A 21,555-nucleotide genomic window follows, 5' to 3' on the forward strand; every position below is an offset into this window, starting at 1 on the left:
TTTTGTGAATTCATATTGTTGATAGTGTCAGGAAGTTCAAATTTTTATTCAATGAAAAAGGCAGGGCTGGGGATGTGGCTCAACTGGTAGCCTGGAGTGCGTGCGGCCCGGGTTCGATCCTCAGCACCACATACCAACAAAGATGTTGTGTCCGCCGAGAACTAAAAAATAAATATTAAAAATAAAATTCTCTTCTCTCTCTCTCTCTTTAAAAAAAAAAAGAAAAAGGCATTAAAAAAGCAAACATAAGGGCACTGATGATATGATACTAAAAGTTGTCTACTTATAATATGTATAAAAGAAAACCAAATGGAAATTCTGAAGTTAAAAGTCTAATATATTAAATGAAAAATTAATTAGAGGAGCTCAACAGAATATAAAAGTGGCAAAAGAATCAGTGAACTTCAAGATAGATCAATAGAAATATCAAATATAAGAACAAGGAGAAAAAAGACTGAAGAATAATGAACAAAGCTTCAGAGATTATGGGAAAGCATCAAATACACTAATACATGCATAAGGCAAATGCCAGAAGGAGGGAAGAGAAAGAAAGGGGTTAAAATTAAAAAAAAAAAAAAAGTTTGTAAACTCCCCATATTTCATGAAAAACAACCTACATATCCAAAAAATCTCAAGGAACCCAAAGTAGGATAAAAACTAAGAGATCTATACCTAAATACATCATAGTCAAACTGTCAAGAGACAAAAGAAAATCTTGAAAGCAGCAAAAGACAAATAACTCATTTATACTAAAATAATTCAATTCATAATTTAACTTCTCTTCTGAAAGAACAAAGGATAGAAGGCAACAGAAGGATATGGAAAGTGGCAAAAAGAACAAAATTATTAACCAAGAACTCCATATCCAATGTAACTTTTAAATATTACACTAAGGGCAAGAAGCCAGACGCAAAGGCCATTGTTATGGTTTGAATCTTAAATGTCCCCCCAAAGCTCATGTGCTGAAGGCATAGTCCCCAGTAGATGGGGCTACTGGGAGGTGGAAGAAACTTTAAGATGTGGAGTCTAGTTGGAGGAAGTAGGTGATGGGGTGTGTTCCCTTAAAGAGTATACTGGGATCCTGGCCCATTCCTGTCTTTCTTTTGCTTCCTGGCTGCCATGGGGTGACAGCTTTTCTCTACGTACTCCCTATCATGACATTCTGCCCTGCCACAGGCCCAAAGAAATGTGGTCAAGTACCCATGGACTGAAAACTCTGAAATCAAAACTAGGAACTGAAACAAACCTTTCCTCCTTTTAAGTTGTTTATCTCAAGTTTTTGTCATAGTGATGAAAGCTAACAGAGCCATGTATCATACAATTTTATTTACATGAAGTATCCAGAATAAGCAAGTCCATAGAGATAGAAAGAAGATAAGTTGTCAGGGGTGTAGATGGACACAATGTCTTTATTTATTTTTATGGAACCCAGTGTCTTACACATGCGAGGCAGGTGCTTTATAACTGAGCTATAGCACCAGCCCCAAACAGTAAGTTTTTAAAAAATAAGAACTTACAATAAAATGTGAGTATAGTAAATAAAGAATCTGTAATGTAGTTGTTTATTATCAAATATTATAATAATTTACATAAGGGGCTGGGGATGTGGCTCAAGCGGTAACGCGCTCGCCTGGCATGCGTGCGGCCTGGGTTCGATCCTCAGCACCACATACCAACAAAGATGTTGTATCAGCCGAGAACTAAAAAATAAATATTAAAAATTCTCTCTCTCTCCTCTCTCACTCTCTCTTTAAAAAAAAAAAAAAAACACTTAAAAAAATAATTTACATAAGGTAGTGAGACTCTGCCTCAAAAAAAAAAAAAAAAAAGGGGCTGGGGATGTATCTCAGTGGTAAAGCACCCCTGGGTTTAATCCCCAATATTAGAAAAACAAAACAAACAAAATAATATACAGAATAGAGGTATATTAGAGAAATATTTTTATATTTTGCAAGAATTAAGTCAGCATTAATTTGAAGTAGACTGGGATGGGTCAAGATCCATATTGCAATCACTGGAGTATCATTAAAAAACTAAAAGATAAAAAAGTTGAAAAAAATCCACAGAGGAGGGGCTGGGGTTGTGGCTCAGCAGTGGAGTGCTTGCCTAGCATGTGCGTGCAAGGTGTTGGGTTCGATCCTCAGCACCACATAAAAATAAATAAATAAAATAAAGGTACTGTGTCCAACTACAACTAAAAAAAAATATTTAAAAAAATCAACAGAGGAATTAAAATGGCACATTAAAAAAAGTAACATAAAAGAAGTCAGTAAAGGAGGAAGAGAACAGAAAGAAAATAAATAAAATGAAAATTTAATTTTCATATCAATAATTAAATGTAAATAGACTAAAAGCTGGGGTTGTGGCTTAGTGGTAGAGCGCTCACCTAGCAAGTGTGAGGCCCTGGGTTTGATCCTCAGCAACATATAAAAATAAATAAAGGTATTGTGCCCGATTACAGCTAAAAAATAAATTAAAAAAAATAATGTAGGAGGCTGGGGATGTAGCTCAAGCGATAGCGCACTCGCCTGGCATGCGTGCGGCCCGGGTTCGATCCTCAGCACCACATACAAACAAAGATGTTGTGCCCGCCGAAAACTAAAAAAAAAATAAATATTAAAATTCTCTCTCTCTCTTTAAAAAAAATAATAATTAAATGTAAATAGTCTAAATAGTCCACTCAAACCCAAGGTCTTGCACATGCACATTTTAGGCAAGCACCCTATCCCTCAGCTACATCTCCAGCTCTTTTTCAGTTTATTTCGAGAAAGGGTCTCACTGAGTTGCCTAGGCTGATCTCAAACTTCTGATCTTCCTGCCTCAGCCTCCAGAGTAGCTGAGATTACAGGTGTGTGTTACTCCATCTGGCTTAATACCTCTTTTTTATTTATTTTTTCATTTTGGTACCAGGATTGAACCCACAGGTGCTTAACTCACTAAGCCACATCCCCAGCCTTATTTTTTTGTTTTTATTTTGAGATGGGGTCTTGCTAAGTTGCTTAGGACCTCACTAAATTGCTGGCTTTGAACTTGTGGTCCTCCTGCCTCAGCCTCCTGAGCTGCTGGGATTACAGGTGTGCACCACAACACCCATCTTAATACCTAATTTTTAATTATCAATAGAACAACTAGTTGGAAAATCAGTTAAGAGTCTATAATAATGTTATCAATCAACTCAATCCAACTGACATTTAAAGACCAACAACTCTGATATATATGTTGATTTTTCAACAAGGAACATTCTCCATGATAGGACATATCGGGTCTCACCATATTTAAAAGAACTAAATTCAGACACTAAGTACGTTTTATGAACACAATGGAATTTAATAAAAAATCCAGAATCAAAGGAAATCTTGGAAATCTCCAAATATCTGGAAATTGAACAACATGTATCAAAGAACAAATTACAAGGGAAATTAGAAATTACTTTGAACTGACAAATGAAACTGAAGGAAGGCCCAACACCATTTTGTCACTCTGTCTCCATTTGCTTTTTTAACTGAGTCACCTTCTTCCATAGTTACTTGGATTCCAGGAACAACAGGTCTGATTGATAAGCATCTTTATGACAAGGAAGTGAAACTACCTCCAAACATAGGTGATCCTTGAGCAGATGACTCCAAGATCAGACTGCCCCCTAAGCACAAACATGACTAGACAAACTGAGGCTGGCCCCTAAGCAGAAGCAAGCATGTCATGATGGGAACTGAATCAACCCACCCCTCAAGTAATGATGAACTTCCCAGAATCCCTGAGACAAATATCAATCAGATCACAGCCTGACTAGGAGGACTTATTCTGCTAGCTATGCAAATCTCCCAGCCATGTAAGCCCCCAACGTTTTTCTTTGTTCTTCCCAATAAAATGTCAAAGTTTCTATTAGTCCCTTTAAGACAGATTTTTGGTCATTAGATCCTTATGTCTGTTCTTCCCAGCATGCCCACTAAAAGCTCCTCTCTTGCTTTTACCACTGCTCAGACTCTTTGATTGGCATACCATGACAGGTGTCAAGGCCTGGTTTGTTGGGACCACCAGACTAGGGCCTTTGCCTAAGGGACTCCAGTAATAAAAACATAATATACAAACATTTATGGGATCTAGCTACAGCAATGTTCTGTAAAAACAAAAACAAAAACAAAACAAAAGCAGTTTCTCCTTCTATACTCCTGTAACACAATATGGCTTCTGTGTCGAAATGTATGGGAGTTTCTCCCCAGACAAGCAATCATACCGTATACACCAGCTGAGCCCTCTATTTCAAATCAATTCTGACACTCTCTACCTGGAGATGGTTTCAGATTGTAACAGTGGTCTACTTTACCTTTTAAATATAGCCCTTGCTGCTTAAAAGGGACATGTTTTTCTTTTCCTCTTTTCCCTCTCCCCTCCCTAATCTGGGGGTGAGGAATAAGATTACCTTCAGTTATCTGTGCTTGAGCACACACCCACCACAGGAAGATGCAGGAAGTGACTATCTCTCAAAATAACAAAGGAATTTTAACATACCAACAGGGTGCACTTGGGATGACCCCACCCTCTCTCCCCACCCTAGGGCACACTTGGAATACAGCCTTTTAAGAGCTTTAAAAGCCCTCTGTTCCCTTAAGAGCAGAATTTCAGCCTGTGGAACAGGAGTCCCCTGTGCTTCTTCTTTGCTAGTAAAGCAATGAACCATCTTTTTCCTTTTTTTCAAAACTGTGTCATTATTGGATTGGCCTTGGGGACAAGGACTGAGCTTTTGGTAACAATATCTCACAGAAAATTGAAGGCTCAGTACTACTACAGAATGCCCCCACCTTCTGATTCCTATTTATCACAAGCTCCAGGTTGTTTTACCAGTTCTTTGGACTACAAATTGGGATTCCTACAAACCCCTTCTTCAGATTTGATTAATTTGCTCAGGTAGCTCACAAAACACTCACTGTTTACTGGTGAATTATAAGGGATATTTTAAAGGATCCAAATAAACAGGCAGATAAGACATACAGGGAGCCTAAAAGGATCTTAAGCACCAGAGCTTCCATTTCTGTGGAGTTGGGTGTGCCATCCTCTGGCGTGTGGATGTGCTCTGGTTCACCTTCCTGTATGCCCTTGAACTCTAAAGTCTTTTGGGGTTTTTATGGAGGCTTCATTATGTAGGCATGATTAATTTATATCACTGGCCAACTTTCAGCCTCTCTCCCTTCCTGGGGGATGGCAGGGGCTGTGAGTTCTAACCCTCTGAGTATATGGCTGGTTCACCTAGCAATTAGTTCTTTAACCTGTGGTTATCGAGGGACTCTCCAAAAATCACCTTAATGACATAAATTCAGATGTAGTTGAAATAAATAAAAGAGTATTTTTCACCTCTATAGCTCTGGAGCTATTTTAGGAAACAAGGACAAAAGGACAAATATTTTGACAAAGACAGTTCTTATTCCTTTAGTCACTTAGGAAATTACAAGGGTCAATGGAGCTGTGAAGGAACTGTAAATGAAAACCATAAGTGCTTAAGAGGGGAATTTATCATTTTACACATCTATACCAGAAAAGAAAGGTCTCAAATTAGCAACAAACTTTCACCTTAGAAACTAGAAAAGATCAACAAATCTTGCAAACCTTACCTAAATTTACAAAGACAATGATAAAAAAAAAAAAACCCTCACAAAAGCTGGGGGTGCTCAGGGGCAGGCCCTGGGTTCACTCCTTACAACGTGCGCGCGCGTGCACACACGCGCGCGCACACACACACACACACACACACACAAAGACATAAATACTAAAGTCAGGAACAAAAATGGGCATGTTACTAACAATTCTGCAGAAATTTAAGGGATTGTTAGTGAATATTATGAACAATTTTTCCAATATATCAGACAACTTAGATTTTTAGATAGTTGCAAATGACCAGAAATACTCAAGAAGAAATTTAAAAATCTGAATACAATCATTTTTCAGTATTCAGAAGACTAGTTTCAAAACCTGCCCCTCTTCACCAAAATTCAAACCAGGAACTGCAGAGGTGAATACCAAAATCTTCAGATGTTCAAGTCCCTTTTATAAAATGGCATAGTGTAACTATACCATTGCCTTTTGCTCCTCATGAAGGAGGACACAGTCCTCATTTTAATTGACTCCATTTTGTCCCTCCAACCTGTTCTCACTTTTTAAGTTATTTCTCCTTTCTAGTGGTCTGCAGGCTGGAATGGAAACTAACTTCCCCAACCCCAAGCAGTAACAATTTCCCTAGCTTCCCTGGTGCCAGCTGATCTACCAGACCACATTCTGAGTATACAGCACACCCACATCTGACCCGCTTTTGTCCTTGCCCTGTATAATCCTGAAGCAATTGTCATTATGGGGAATATAGCTTTCACCATCTTCCCAATATGGCCCACACTGAATTAAACTCTTTTCATACATCACCACCTTTCTCTCTTTGAGGTAATAGGTGGCCTAATTTGGTCCATAGGGACCCCCAGGGTCAGGTCCCTGGCAGAGGTCTGGGTAACAGCTGTATCTACATAGAACCGAAACATATTCTCCTATATATTTTAAATCATTCCTAGATTACTTATAATACCTAATACAATGAAAATACTAAGTAAACAGTTGTTATACTCTTATTTGTGGAATAAAGAAAAAAAAGTCTGTGTGTTCAATACAGACAATTAAATTTTTTTTATAACTTTATTTATTTACTTTTTATGTGGTGCTGAGGATCGAGCCCAGTGCCTCACCTGTGCTAGGTAAGCAACCTACCACTGAGCTATAGCCCCAGACACAATGTTTTTTTTCCAAATATTTTCCATTAGCAGTTGGTTGAATCTGCAGATATGGAACCTCCACATACAAAGGGCCAACTGTAAACTTACGTAAGTAAATTGAATAAATAATTAAATATCTTCTTATAAAGAAAAGCCCAGGAAGCTTCACTGGTGACTTCTTTTTATTGCCCCCCCCCCATTACTAGGGAGTGAACCCAGGGCCTCACACATGCTAGACAAGCACTCTACCATGATCTACACCCCAGCCCTTATTTATTTATTTAGTACTAGGGATTAAACCCAAAGGCTACATTCCACTAAGCTACATTCCCAGCCCTTTTTATTTTGGGACAAGGTCTCACTAAGTTGCTGAGCCTGATCTCAAACTTGTGATCCTCCTGACTCAGTCTCCTCAGTTGCTGGGATTACACATATGTACCACCATACTCCACTTCACTGGTGACTTCTACACAATAAGTGATTTGAAGAATAATACAAATCACTAATCTGTTCAGACAGTTTGAAAGACCTCAAAACTAAGGTCTTTCTGACCTTCTTCTGTCCTCTATTCCACCCTTCCCTCATATCTTGATCCTTTTCCCCAAAAGTGTTCTGGGGGTTGGGGGGGGGGTGTATGTGATGATGGTGGCAGGGGCTGTTCCTCTAAAGTTTCCTTATTTGACCAAGGGAAGTTCCTTCAGAAGGAATGCAATTGTCTTGAGCCTCTTCCTTATATTCTCATCCAACAGGGAAGATTAATTCACAGGAAAGAGGATAAAGGTGGACACTACTTAACTCTTCTGAGGACTGATACTTAGGAGTCAACCTCATAAAGGCACCTATGAAAAAGCCAGAGCTAACATATTCAGTGGTGAAAGACCAAATGCCTTTTCCCGGAGGTAAAATGTTCACTCCAGCCACTTCTATTGAAATTGCAATGTAATTTCAGTACAATACATTTTAATTTTTTAATTACAATATAAAATACTACTAAAAAATTCAAGATCTAAATAAATGTGTCTTCATGAAACAAAACAAAACAAAACAAACCCTAAATACAAAGATAGACTCTGTAATTCTATCTACTCAGGAGACTGAGGCACAATTAGATTGAAAACCAGCCTGGGCAACCTGGACCCTGTCTCAAAATAAACTAAAGGTTTGGTGATGTAGGTCAGAGGTAGTGTACTTATTTAGCATGTGTGAGGCCTGTTATTTAATCCAGGAAGATGGAAGGGGAAGGGGGGGAAGAGGAGGAAGAGGAGAAGAAGAAAAAAGAAAGACAACAGATAACAAGTTAACAAGTACTGGTGAGGATACATAGGAGAAAAGGAACCGCTGTGCACTGTTGGTGGGAATGTAAATTAGTACAGTCATTATGAAAAACTGTAAGGTGGTACTCAAAAAATTAAAATAAAACCTTCATATGATCCAGCAATCCTGCTTCTGGGTATATATTCAAAAGAAATGAAATTATATATAGGAGAGATGTCTGCACTCTTGTGTATGCTTGCAGCACTAGTCACAAGAGCCAAGAAATGGCAACAACCTAAGTGTCCATCAACAGATGAATAAAGAAAATATGGTATATATACTCAATGGAATACTATTTAGCCATAAAAAGAATGAAATCTTGTCATGAAATCTTGACAACACTTATGGAACTGAGGTCTTAAGTGAAATAACCAAAGCACAGAAAGATAAGCATAGCATCTTTTCTCTCATATATAGAAGCTAAAAAAAAGTTGACCTGAATGTAGAAATAGTGATAACTAGAAGTTAGGAAGGGTGTCTGGGGGGGAGGTAGAAAAAAGGGAGGCTAGATTTGGTCATTACATGCTACATGCATGTGCTGAAATATCACATTGAACATCATTAATATGTAACAATACATGTTAATAAAAAAATAAACATTCTATTTCCAGATATCAGAGACTCAATTTTGTCTTGATAGCAATTCTTGCAAATTGATCTATAAATTCAATGCAACTGCTGTATAAATCCAAGCAGATTATTTTAAAAGCAGAAATTGCAAACTGGGTGTATAGAACTCAGGGGCTGAGGACATGCCTAGCATGGTCTTGGGTTTGATCACCAACCTGTAAGGAAAAAAAAGGATGGAAGGAAAGAAGCAAGGAAGGAAGGGGAAAGAAAAAAGAAAGAAACTCACAGGCTGATCCTAAAATTTATTTTTTAATGGAAAAAAAATATAAAAGGATGGGCAAAACAATTTGGGAAAGAAACAGTTGGAGGACTTACACTGACACATTAAAACTTAACATAGGGGCTGGGATTGTGGCTCAGTGGTAGAGCGCTCGCCTAGTGCGGGCAGGACCCGGGTTCGATCCTCAGCACCACATAAAAATAAAGGCATTGTGTTGTGTCAATCTACACCTAAAAAATAAATATTAAAAAAAAAAAAACTTAACATAGTCACAGTAGTCAAGATAGTATGATATTGACTCAAGGATAGGCATATAGATGGAAGGAATAAAACTGAGAGTCCAGAAATAAACTCTTACATTTATGGCCAATTGATTTTCACTGTAAGCATCAAGATGATTCAATGGTATAAGGATAATCTTTCTAACAAATTGTGCTAAGACAACTGCAAAAAAAAATTTTAGATTCTTACGCCATACTATACATAAAATATTAACTCAAAACAGTTTATAGAAGCCAGGTGTGCTACTCAGGAGGCTAAAGCAATGTAAATTCCAGATTAGCCTGGGCATTAAGGGAGACCCTGTCTCAAAATAAAATAAAAAAGGGCTGGGGATGTAACTCAGTGGTAGAGTAATTGCCCAGCATGTGTAAGTCCCTGGGTTCAATACCCAGTACCAAAAGAAAAAAAAAAGAAGACACTGTTTGGAAGAAAAAAACAGTCATAGAAAAGAAATTTATTTAAATCATATCCCTGATAAAGAACTTGTATTCAGAATATAAAAATAACTCTTATGATTCAGTAATAAGACAAATAATCCAATTACACAGAGTGCTTATCTAGCATGCACAAGTCCCTGGGTTCAATTCCTAGCATCAAAAAAAAGAAAAAAAGAAAATCAGATAATTCTTCACACGCTGGAATGGTAAAGATAAAACAATAACAAATATCTGGGGGGATATAAAGAAAGGGAAGTCCTCATACATTCATGGAAGAGCTGTAAAAGGATAAAACCATTTTGGAAAATGATTTGACAGGTCCCCCCAAAATTAAATACACCAAGGCCAATAACCATATGACCCAGCAATTGCAATCCTAGGGAGAAATGTTTGTCCACACAAAAAATTGAGCACAGCCAGGTGAAGTAGCACATGCTTATAATCCCAGTTTTCTCAGAAGGCTGAGGCAGGAGGATCACAAGTTCAAGGCCAGCCTTGGCAACTTGGTGGGACTCTCTCTCAAAAAATAAAAGGGCTGGCAGTGTAGTTCAGGGGTAAAGCACTCCTGAGTTCAATTCCCAGGACCTTGAAAACAAAATAACAACAACAACAACAATAAACCACTTAAGCACAAATGTTCATAGCAGCATTATTCATAAGAGTTCCAAACTGGAAACAATCCACATGTAAACAACTAATGAATGGATAAATAAAATATGGTACATGTATTTATACAGTGAAATTCTATTTAGTAATAAAAAGAAATAAGGTACTAATACATACTGCGACTTGGCTAAACCTCAAAAACATGCTAAAAGAAGTCAAATTCAAAAGATAACATATTGTATGATTCTGTTTATATGAAATGTCCAAAAAGATAAATTTAAAGAGACAGAAAACAGATCAATGGTTAATTAGGTCAGGAGGTGGGAGCGAGGATTTTTTTTTTTTTTTTTTTTTTTAAAGAGAGAGTGAGAGAGGAGAGAGAGAGAGAATTTTTTTTTAATATTTATTTTTTAGTTCTCGGCGGACACAACATCTTTGTTGGTATGTGGTGCTGAGGATCGAACCCGGGCCGCACGCATGCCAGGCGAGCGCGACACCGCTTGAGCCACATCCCCAGCCCCCGGGAGCGAGGATTTAATGTGAAGGAACACAAAGAAACTAATGGGGTGATGGATATGTTCTAAAATTGGACTGTCTTTATGGCTATACAACTCTACACTTTCAGTAAAAATTACTGAGTGGTATACTTTTAAATGGTTGGATATTATGGTGTACAAATTATAACTTAATGAGGGTGCTATAAGAAAATGAAAGCCAGTGGCTGGGGCTGCAGCTCAGTGGCATTGTGCTTGTCTGAAATGTGTGAGGCCCTGAGTTTGATTCTTAGCACTGCATAAAAATAAATAAAATAAAGGCTTTATGTCCATCTACAACTACAAAAAATATTAAAATAAAGAGAAAGAGAGAGAGAGAGAGAGAGAGAGAGAGAGAGAGAGAGAGAAAAGAAAAGCCAGAACTTAGTGTTACGTGTCTCTGTAACTTTGATGCTCAGTCTTGGGGAACAGTCAGTGAACATATGTCAAATTAATGAAAGGAAAACTGGGGGGAGGAGGCAACTTTGTTACAAACATATTTAAAAGTATGAGAGGCTCAGAAACAGTATACATATTACCTAGACTTCATATAAACATGGAACAAATGAGGAAGTTAGGACAATGAACTGGATCATAATAGGGACACCATATATTTATACACATATAAGCAGATGGCTCACTCTTCAGAGTATAGCTGCTATGTTCTCTGCTTCAAGACATACCTTCCCTGTCTCCCCTAGTCACTTCCTTTTTCCATTTTTTTTTTTAAGGTACTGGGGACTGAACTTGAACCCAGGGGTGCTCTACCACTAAGCTATATCCCCAGCTCCCTTTTTTATTTATTTGTTCTAATCTGTTATATGTGACAGCACCCAGCTCTTTTTATTTTGAGACAGAGTCTTGTTAAATTGCCCAGGCTAGCCTCAAATTTGGTATCCTCCTGCCTCAGGTTCCTGAGTCACTAGGATTATAAGCATGCGCCACTGTGCCTGGCCAGCATACCCAATTCTTACACAACCCCCTTCATCCATCCCTTATACTGTTTTCTGGATTAGACGAAAAAACCCTCCAGGGCAAGGAAATATCTTCCTCATCTCTGTAACTTTGATGCTCAGTCTTGGGGAATAGTCAGTGAACATCTGTCGAATTATTATGAAAGAAAAACTGGGGGGGGAGGAGGCAACTTTGTTACAAACATATTTAAAAGTATAAGAGAGAGGCTCAGAAACAGTATACATATTAATTTAGGAGTCAGGCTAGACTAATTGTTAGACTGGAAAAGTATACACTCAAATACCTTCCTTGGATATGACTAAAATTCATAAAATTGGATTTTTCAGTTCACAAACATATTAGACTTTCCAAGAGTAGCCTGCTCCGTAAGCAAACAAACCAGTAAAGAAAAATGATTTCCCTGAAGACACCTGATAGGATTAGCACAGAAGCCCAGGTACAGTTCCTCTCTGGAAATGACTGTGCAGGGAGTCACACGACCAGGTCAGGCTAACTCTTCTATCCTCCTCTTTCTCTCATCTTACCCAGTCAAACACAGAGCAAGCTGGGAAGCCTAGAAGTGACCTCTGAAGTGGCCTTGGGTACACAACTTCGCATGGAGTGTGAAATACAAAGAAGCTGGAGGTAAAAAGTACACGTGGGTCAGTTTCTCAGGCTCCTATCCCTCATGTAACAATAAGGTCCCGGCGACAAAAGCCACACACCTTAGAAACAGGGGTAAACCAGGATTCAGGTAGCAGGAGGCACAGGGAGGGTTAAACCTTCTACGTGTCTCAGAAGTATAGGGCTTGAGAGAAAAAGGGAGGCACGAGACATTACGAGTGGGGAATGCCGGAGACTGGGACGATAAGAAATGGTACTTGGGCCGGCCACGAATTTGGCAAGGAAGGTTCTATGGGTCTCTGAGAGTTTGGGGAAAGGTGCGCTCCGGTACACGGAGGATGGGAGCCTGAGGAATGAGGGAGGAAGACCCGGGGCCTGAGCGTGAGGGGTCCTGGACCTTCGTGCAATGGGGTCCTGCTGCGGACACGAGTCCTGGAGCGCTCTGGCGCAACACGCCAGGAGGCGGGCCGGGCGCCAGTGGGTGTGACGAGAACCCCAGAGCCGGTCCGAGGTCCCGCCCGCCGCTTACGCCACTCCTTGCGAGCCGAGCAGGGGTGAGGGGCTTCCAGTCCGTGAGACCTGGGACTCACCTTCCTCCCTCCCCACCGGCTGGGTGCCGGACACTGCTTCCCACAGGCGGCGCGCCCTCTCGTGGTCGAATCGCACCCCCTCAGGTTCCCGGCCCTCCCGCTCCTCCGAGTTCGTGCAAGGCCCGGCCCCTCCGCTATCCGCAGTCTCCACTGTACCCAACATCGGACTCTCCATCTTTCCTGCAAGCCCTCGCCGGTCGAGAGCGGCTCCTGCACCTCAGTATCGCGAGACGTGGGTGGGCGTGGATTGGGCCCGGCTGACAAATCTCGCGAGGCTTAGACGCCGAAGACCGCGAGGAGGTGCAGGACCTGGAGCACGTTTCCTTTTGCAGTCTTTGGGAGTTTGGGGTGTTTGCGGTAGTTTCGCAAACTGATCGCGGTTTCCACAGCAAGGTTCCCCCCGTGAGATGGGCTCGTGCAGTTCTTGGCTTAGGGTCCTCACCTTGCTCACTATCACCAGTTGACACTTCTCAATTCGTCTTGTTATGGAAACTAAGATCCAGATCCTAAAAAATTTGTTACTAGTAAGAAAGTGGTAATGTTAGATTTCATCATTATGTTTCGATTACTGCTGATAATATTACCTTTTGTTGAATTCTAAGTGGCAACCCCTAGTTCAGACCTTTCTTTAAATTCTGGACCTATGTCTTGGTAGGCTTTTCCAAAGGTAACTGTCAAACCCCAAGTTTTATCTTCCAATTTTTGACCTGCTTCTTCCCCGAGTCTTTCTGAGCCACCGTCTCTTAGGTTATTTATTATAGTTGTATCCTTGCTAGCTCCTGGTTTTGCCCCTCGGGTGTTCCCAGCATAGCAGCCCCAGGGACTCTCCTACAAGTCTGATCATGACATTCTCATACTCAAATCCTGCAGTGGCTTTCTATCTTAGTAAAATCCAAAGTCCTTATTTTAACCAACAAGACTTATGCAGTCTGACTTCCCTTAACTTCTCTGACCTTAGCTATTATTGTATTATTCAATCCTCAAATCTGTAATTCCCCTCCCAGTTACAGTGACCTTTTGGATTGTACTTTTCCCATGTATTCTCATGGTTCTGTCTCTTCCTTTTCTTATCCCTCCACACACTCCATGTCCTCCTTTCCTCCCCTTTATTCCTCTTCAACATTTATCAGACATGTTATATGTTTTGCTTTTTATCTTGTTTGTTTTTTACCTCCCCACTCCCTGGAAAACAGGGATTTTTGTCTATTTTGTTCACAGCTGAATCCCCAGCATCTTGAAATAGATCCTGAACTCTCCTAGGTACATACAAAATATTTCTTGAATGAATGAAACTTATAATATAATTACCTCATTTTAATTACCTCATTTATTCAAATACTTATTGAGAATTTATTATGAATAATGATATGTTTGGGGCATTGGAATACTGTGATGAACAAGACAGAAGCTCTAATAGTTTTTTTTTAATTATTGTAGTGCAGGAAAGAATAATAAAATTAACTAATAAGATAAAACAAGAAAATATATTGGATAAATGATGAGCGAGGAATGGTACTTAGGATATTCATGGAAAAACAGTTGAGCTAAGACTTGATTTGAAGAAAGGGATGGTCATGTGAAGAACTAGGAAAGAGTGTTTCAGGAAGCCACTCAGACAGGAGTGAGCTTAATGTGTTGGAAGAACAGTAAAAAAGACAATATGGTTGGAACCTAGTGAACCAAGGTGGAAATGGTAGCAAAGGAGGCCATAGAGGATAGAGATTAATCTTGCCTGAAATCACCCAAATCATCAGATCAGTGGGCGTGGGGGGGTACTCGGACCCTTGACCACCGAGCACAGACAGGTCTCACTGAGGTGCTTAGTGCCTCAAGGTTGCTGAGGCTGGCTTTGAACTTTGGATTCTCCTGCTGCATCCTCCAGAGCTGCTGGGATTACAGGCATGCACCCAAGCACCTGACCCATTTTTTTAAAAAAAGAATATTTTCAGTTGCGGATTTTCACAGTACCTTTATTTGGTTTATTAATGTGGTGCTGGGGACCGAACCCAGTGTTTCACACGTGCTATGTGAGCACTCTACCACTGTGCCACAACCCCAGCCCTGTACTTTACCCATTTTCACTATAAGTCTTTACTTATTCATAATTCCCTCTTTTTTTTTTTAAAGAGAGAGTGAGAGAGAGAGAGAGAGAGAGAGAGAGAGAGAGAGAGAGAGAGAGAGAGAGAATTTTTAATATTTATTTTTTAGTTCTCGGCGGACACAACATCTTTGTTGGTATGTGGTGCTGAGGATCGAACCCGGGCCGCACGCATGCCAGGAGAGCGCGCTACCGCTTGAGCCACATCCCCAGCCCAATAATTCCCTCTTTTAAAAATATTTTTTTTTAATTGTAGGTGGACACAATGCCTTTCTTTTTCTTTTTTTATGTGGTACTGAGGCTCGAACCCAGTGCCTCACCCACCTAGGAAAGCACTCTACCACTGAGCCACAACCCCAGCCCCTTATAATTCCCTCTTAATCTGCAGTGGACATATTCCAAAACGTTCCATGAATGGAGGAAAATGCAGATCATACTGAATTATGTATATACTGTTTTTTCCTCTATGTAACTATCATAAAATTTAATTTATAAATTAGACATAGTAAGAAATTAATAACAATAAATAATAATAGAATAGAATAATTAAATTATATACTGTAATGAAAGTTATTTAAAACTTATGAATTATTTATTTTTGAAATTTTCCATTTAATATTTTCTGTCCATAGTTGATCCTGGGCAACTGAAATCATGAAAAGTGAAACCACAGATAAAGGGGAACTACTATACTAACAATATTGAGTACCAGCTCTATGTCAGGCCTTAGGCTCCAAACTTTCCAATACAGTAGATGACTGATGTTTGTGCAGTGCTTTACAGTTTACAGAGGACCTTTACCATATATCATAATTTTTAAGCTTCAGGGAATTTCTCCTATGAGGGATTTTTTCATATTTGACAATAAAAAAACAGACTGTGAGAGGTGAAGATTTTGTCAGGGTCAAATACCTAGATAATTACAGAGCTCTTGCTTGGATGCTAGTCCTTTGACTGCAAACCATGTCCTTTTGCTAACACCAGATACCTGGCCTAAAAGCCAGTGGTTATACTTATTTATCTTGTATTCTGTTGTTTATCTTAAGAGTTCTAGTTATCCATATTTGAATAGCAAGAGTTATTCAGCTGGATATCCAAGGGACAAAGGATATTTTTTACAAAGTCCCAGAACCCACATGGATACTTTTGAACAATATGAAGCTAATCCTGGGAGGGAAATATTTAAATTGCTGTGCATATTAAAATAGAACCCTTCCTCCCACTCTCCCCCCTCCACTTTCCTTCTACTCTTAATCCAAATGATGCTCAAAATAATTTCTACTCTCCAAACAAATACTGTCGGGGCTCATCCCGTGTGCCACAGAGGCAGAGTCCTGAGCTATAGGACTAAGTGTCTGAACAGTCCTCATTGTCACTAGTTTTTTGCTTTGTCGTTGTGTACATGTTTCCCAGAATGGCCCAGACTCAGATTCCTTGTTGGGACCTGGTATTGCAGGTGATGCCTCATATTTTGGGGACTGACTTTTTATTTCTTCTGGGTAAAAAAGGAGACTCATTTCCCAGCACATACTGCTGTTTTGTTTTTTGCCATTGGAGATGAATGATCACAGAGAAAGGACTTTACCAAGGGATAAGAACTGAGTACAGTTCATACATTTCAGTTGTATAAACTGTGTGTGTGTGTGTGTGTCTGTGTGTGTGTATCTGTGTGTCTGTGTGTGTGTGTGTGTGTGTGGCACGAACCTGCACTACAGCATTTAGTTAAAATATAGTTTCTGCTTTCAGGAAAACTATCCTCTAGTTTGTCTAACTATAATATATCTATCTAGGCATTGTAGTTTTTATAAACTATATAATATCAGGGCTGGGGTTGTAGCTCAGTGGTAGAGCGCTTGCCTAGCATGTGTGAGGCACTGATTTTGATCCTCAGCACCACATAAAGAAAAATAAACAAAATAGGGCTAGGGATGTGGCTCAAGCGGTAGCGCGCTCGCCTGGCATGCGTGTGGCCTGGTTTGGATCCTCAGCACCACATACAAACAAAGATGTTGTGTCCACCGAAAGCTAAAAAATAAATATTAAAATTCTCTTTCAAAAAAAAGAAAAATAAACAAAATAAAGGTATTATGTCCATCTACAACTAAAAAAATAAAAAATAAAATAAAACACATAAAAATATATCGGGGGTAGATGTTAACTGCCATAATAGAGTTAACAATGAAGGTTAGAGTGGATGGGGACAGAAAATGAATCCATAATGTGGGCATCTTGATGATAACCCCACATCATGATAACTCCTAGTGTGTTTTGTACTTCTTAATTGGAGGTACATCTGTAACTGTTAGAGGTGATTGCAGATCTGGTATGTTGTTTTCTAGTTGTTTTTTGCTTTTGGCTTTTGTATTTGTTTTGGTGATACTAGGGATTGAACTCAGGTGCACTCTAGCAATGAACTACATCCCCAGCCTTTTTTATTTTTTATTTTGTAACAGAGTCTCATTGAGTTTCCCAGGCTGGTCTCGAACTTGAGATTGCAGCCAGTATTACAGACATGCCTCACCATGCCTAGCTGCAGATTAGTTTTTACTAATGGAATGTGAAGTATTGTTTGAATCTCAACCTGAGATTGATCCAAAACAGCAAGAGTGCCCTTGAGGAAAACTGGAAAAACCACACTCATGTGGGATTGGGGGTACACATTTTTGCTACAATCCTTGTTCACTTCTCCGGCTGGACAATTTTGTAGTGCTTTCTGGGTTGCAAGAAAGCAGTATCATCAGGAGATGCCAGTTTTAATTCAGAGACTTTTCAAGGACAGATTTGAGGGTATAGGAAAGTTGCTGGTCATAGACTGGGATTTCCAGAGCATTTTGAGAAGGCAAGGAAAAAGAAGGATAAGGTTATATTCAATAATGTAACCCAGGGGCTGGGGATGTGGCTCAAGTGGTAGCACGCTTGCCTGGTATACGTGCGGCCCGGGTTCGATCCTCAGCACCACATACCAACAAAGATGTCGTGTCCGCCGAGAACTAAAAAATAAATATTAAAAATTCTCTCTCTCTCTCTCCTCTCTCACTCTTTCTTTAAAAAAAAAATAATGTAACCCAGCTTTTCCACCTTACATCCCACTTGGAAAATGAACATAATCTTTATGGTACATTAGTATAAACAGGCTGTTTCTCACTACTGCAGTGATGGGCCAGGGATTCCAGCTACCTACTTACCTACCCTTTTAGCTGGAGGGATGGATGCTCAGAGTTATGCAGGGAAGAGAGTCCGGGTACAGTGGGTGGCCATGGTGTCTTGAACTCTAATGGTATCTGAGGTAAGCAGGAGGGGATTAATTCCACTAATCGCTGAGAAATGAACAGGCTATCAGTTAAAGCTGTAAGTACTCAGCTGGACATCAACTGTTTCATTCTGCTCTCATAATCTGTTTCCTTAAGGATTTTACTTAACGTTTGAGAACTTGTTTCTTCATCTGTAAAAAGGGGAAATAGTACCCACCTCAGATAGTTGTGGTGAAGATTAACCAATATAATTTCCTTAAATTAGTGCATTGCATGGCACTTAGTAAATAGTAGCTGTTGCAAGTTTATTCTGAAAGCTCTTTGATACAGCTCAGTGGTAGAGTACCCCTGGGTTCAGTTCCCGTAAAACACACACACACACACACACACACACACACACACACACACAAGTCTTGGCAATTATATTCCATATAAATTTTAGAATCAGCTTAGGCAAGGACAGGAGATTATTCATATTTTAGTTCCTACCACTTGGCATAGTGCCTGACAGAGAAAATTCAATAGGTATTTCTTGAATAAATGAATGAAGGAACTAGGGGGAATGTAACCACTGAAATATAAGCATTAAGAAGGTAAGAGAGTGTTCTTTGATGTATCCCAAACATTTAAAATAAACCTGGTCCACATTAGGCACTCAATAAACATTAGCTGGGTAAATGAATATGGTTGAGCACTGGTCTTTGCTCCTAGGCTCCTACTTATCTTTCAGCTCTCAGCTTAAATGTATTTCCTCAGGGAAGCCTTCCCTAATATCCCCTGGCAAAATTCTGTGGTTATATCCCATAGTTTCTGTACTTCATTTTCATTGCCATTCAATAGGCTTGTAATTATTTGTGTATTATTTTTCTTCCGTACTAAAGTGGCAGGGCCTGGATCTATCTTATTTACTGTGTCTTTCTTTACTGCCTTGTGTTAAAACACATTGTTGGCCCTCAGTTATTATTGAGAAAAACAATGTTTTAGAATGGAGACTCGGGACTGGGGATGTGGCTCAGCGGTAGCGCGCTCGCCTGGCATGCGTGCGGCCCGGGTTCGATCCTCAGCACCACATACCAACAAAGATGTTGTGTCCGCCGAGAACTAAAAAATAAATATTAAAAATTTAAAAAAAAAAAAAATAGAATGGAGACTCACTGTTCTATTCAAAGAGGAAACACTAGCGAGGCAAGGGTGGTCCACGCCTGAAATCCCAGCGGCTCAGGAGGCTGAAGCAGGAGAACCTATAATTCAAAGCCAGCCTCAGCAAAAGCGAGGCGCTAAGCAACCCAGTGAGATCCTGTCTCTAACTAAATACAAAATAGAGCTGGGGCTGGGGCTTAGTGCCCCTGAGTTCAATCCCTAGTACTCCTTCTTATCCTGCCAAGAGAGAGAGAGAGGGAGGGAGGGAGGGATGGGGGGGAGAGGGAGAGAGAGAGAGAGAAGACACTGGTTCACAGCGTTGGAGGATGAATAAGAATTCTGCATGTGGAAGGGCAGAGAAAATTGGTTCTAGACACTGAGAAAATTGTAACAATGGTAAAGTGTCAGAATATGTGACACTAAGGAATAGTAGCTGGAGCCTACTTTCTAAAAATTGGTAGGAGCCAAACTTGGAAATTAAGATTGTGTTTATGCAGTGGGAAATTGTAGGATTTTATGCAGGAAAATGGTAGGGTCAGTATTTTACATACTGGTGGTAGTGTGCAAATCATAGTATCCTGGGGTGAAATGATACGGACCTGAATCAACGCAAAAGCAAAGGAATTGTGGATTCAAATGTCTTTCTAAGCCAGACATGGTAGCACATGCCTGCAATCTGAGTGGCTCCGGAGACTGAGGCAGGAGGATTGCAAGTTTAAAGCTAGCCTCTAGCTGTTTAGTGAGACTCTTACTAAACTGGGTTATCTGGGTGAGTCAAGTGTAATTACAATAATCCTATATCTTTATAAGAGAGATGCAGGAAGAGTCAGTCAGAAAGAGAAAGTGATGTGATGATGGAAGAAGAAATTGAATTATTGTACTTTGAAGATGGAGGAAGAGGCTATAAGCCAAGGAATGAAGCCAGCCACCAGAAGTAAGGAAATGAATTCTGTTCTGAAAGCCTCCAGAAGAAGCAACTCTGCCACACTTTGACTTTAACCTAGTGAAACTGATTTCAGACTTCTGACCTCTAGAAATGAATTAATAGATTTGTGTGTGTGTTTTTTTTTAATTGCAGTACTGAGGACTGAGCCCAGGGCCTCACGCATGCCAGATAAGTGCTCTATCACTGAGCTACCCACCCCCAGCCCCTGTGTTGTTTTAAACCACTAGATCTGAGGGAATTTGTTTGCAGCAGCCATAGGAAGTGAATACATTGCCTCTCTAGGCTTTGGCTTTCTCTTGATGTATTATAGTATTGATTTTTGTCTAATTATATATTTTAATCAAATTAAATATATAAATAAACAAAAAATTAAAATACTTGCAAATGGGTGAGAGTTTTTTGTGATAATGACTATTCTAAGATTTGTGATAGTTGTGCAAATTTATATATACACTAAAAACAATTGAATTATATACTTTGAGTAAATTCTTTTTTTTTTTTTTTTTTTTGAGACAAGGTCTTGCTAAGTTACCCAGGCTGCCCTCCTGCCTCAATCCCCTGAATTGCTGGAATTGAAGGTATGTGCTATCATGCCCAGTCCTATTCCTTAGGTTTTTTTTTTTTTTTTTTTTTTTAGTTCTCTGCGGACACAACATCTTTGTTGGTATGTGGTGCTGAGGATCGAACCCGGGCCGCACGCATGCCAGGTGAGCGCGCTACCGCTTGAGCCACATCCCCAGCCCCCCAGCCTTTTTACTTTTATTTTTTAATTTTCAGACAGGATCTCACTAAGTTACCAAAGCTGGTTTTTGAATTTGCCATCCTCCTGTCTCAGTCTCTTGAGTAGCTGGAATTATAGGAGTGCACCCTTGTGCCTGACTGAAATTTACATTTAAATTAGTCAAGTAAGTAAAGCAGATTGCCTTCCTTAATGCAGCCAGGTCTATCCAGTCAATCAGTGTGAGGCCTGAATAGAATAAAAAAGCTGACCCTTCCCCAAATAAAAGAAGCATTCTTGCTACCTGACTATCTTGAAACTAGGACATCAACTTTTTTCCTGTCTCTGATTTGACTTGCAATATGGGCTCTTCCTGGTTCCTAAGTCTACTGGCCTTCAGACAGGAACACACATCATTGGTTCTCCTGGTTCTCAGGCCTTCAGACTTGGGCTGGTAGTAAAT

At 39.8% G+C, this 21,555-nt stretch overlaps 1 protein-coding gene across 1 annotated transcript in view; it reads right to left on the reverse strand.

Annotated features, from left to right (window-relative positions):
• Positions 1 to 13,114, reverse strand: part of Znf346 (zinc finger protein 346) — a 51,066-nt gene extending 37,952 nt beyond the window's left edge. The window contains exon 1 of the mRNA XM_026398211.2: positions 12,940 to 13,114. Within this exon, the coding sequence (XP_026253996.1) occupies positions 12,940 to 13,114 (175 nt within the window). The remainder of the gene's footprint in view (positions 1 to 12,939) is intronic.
• Positions 13,115 to 21,555: the final 8,441 nt, after the last annotated feature.

The sequence above is a fragment of the Urocitellus parryii genome, chromosome 1 (genome assembly GCF_045843805.1).
Source record: "Urocitellus parryii isolate mUroPar1 chromosome 1, mUroPar1.hap1, whole genome shotgun sequence".
Taxonomy (NCBI): Eukaryota; Metazoa; Chordata; class Mammalia; order Rodentia; family Sciuridae; genus Urocitellus; species Urocitellus parryii.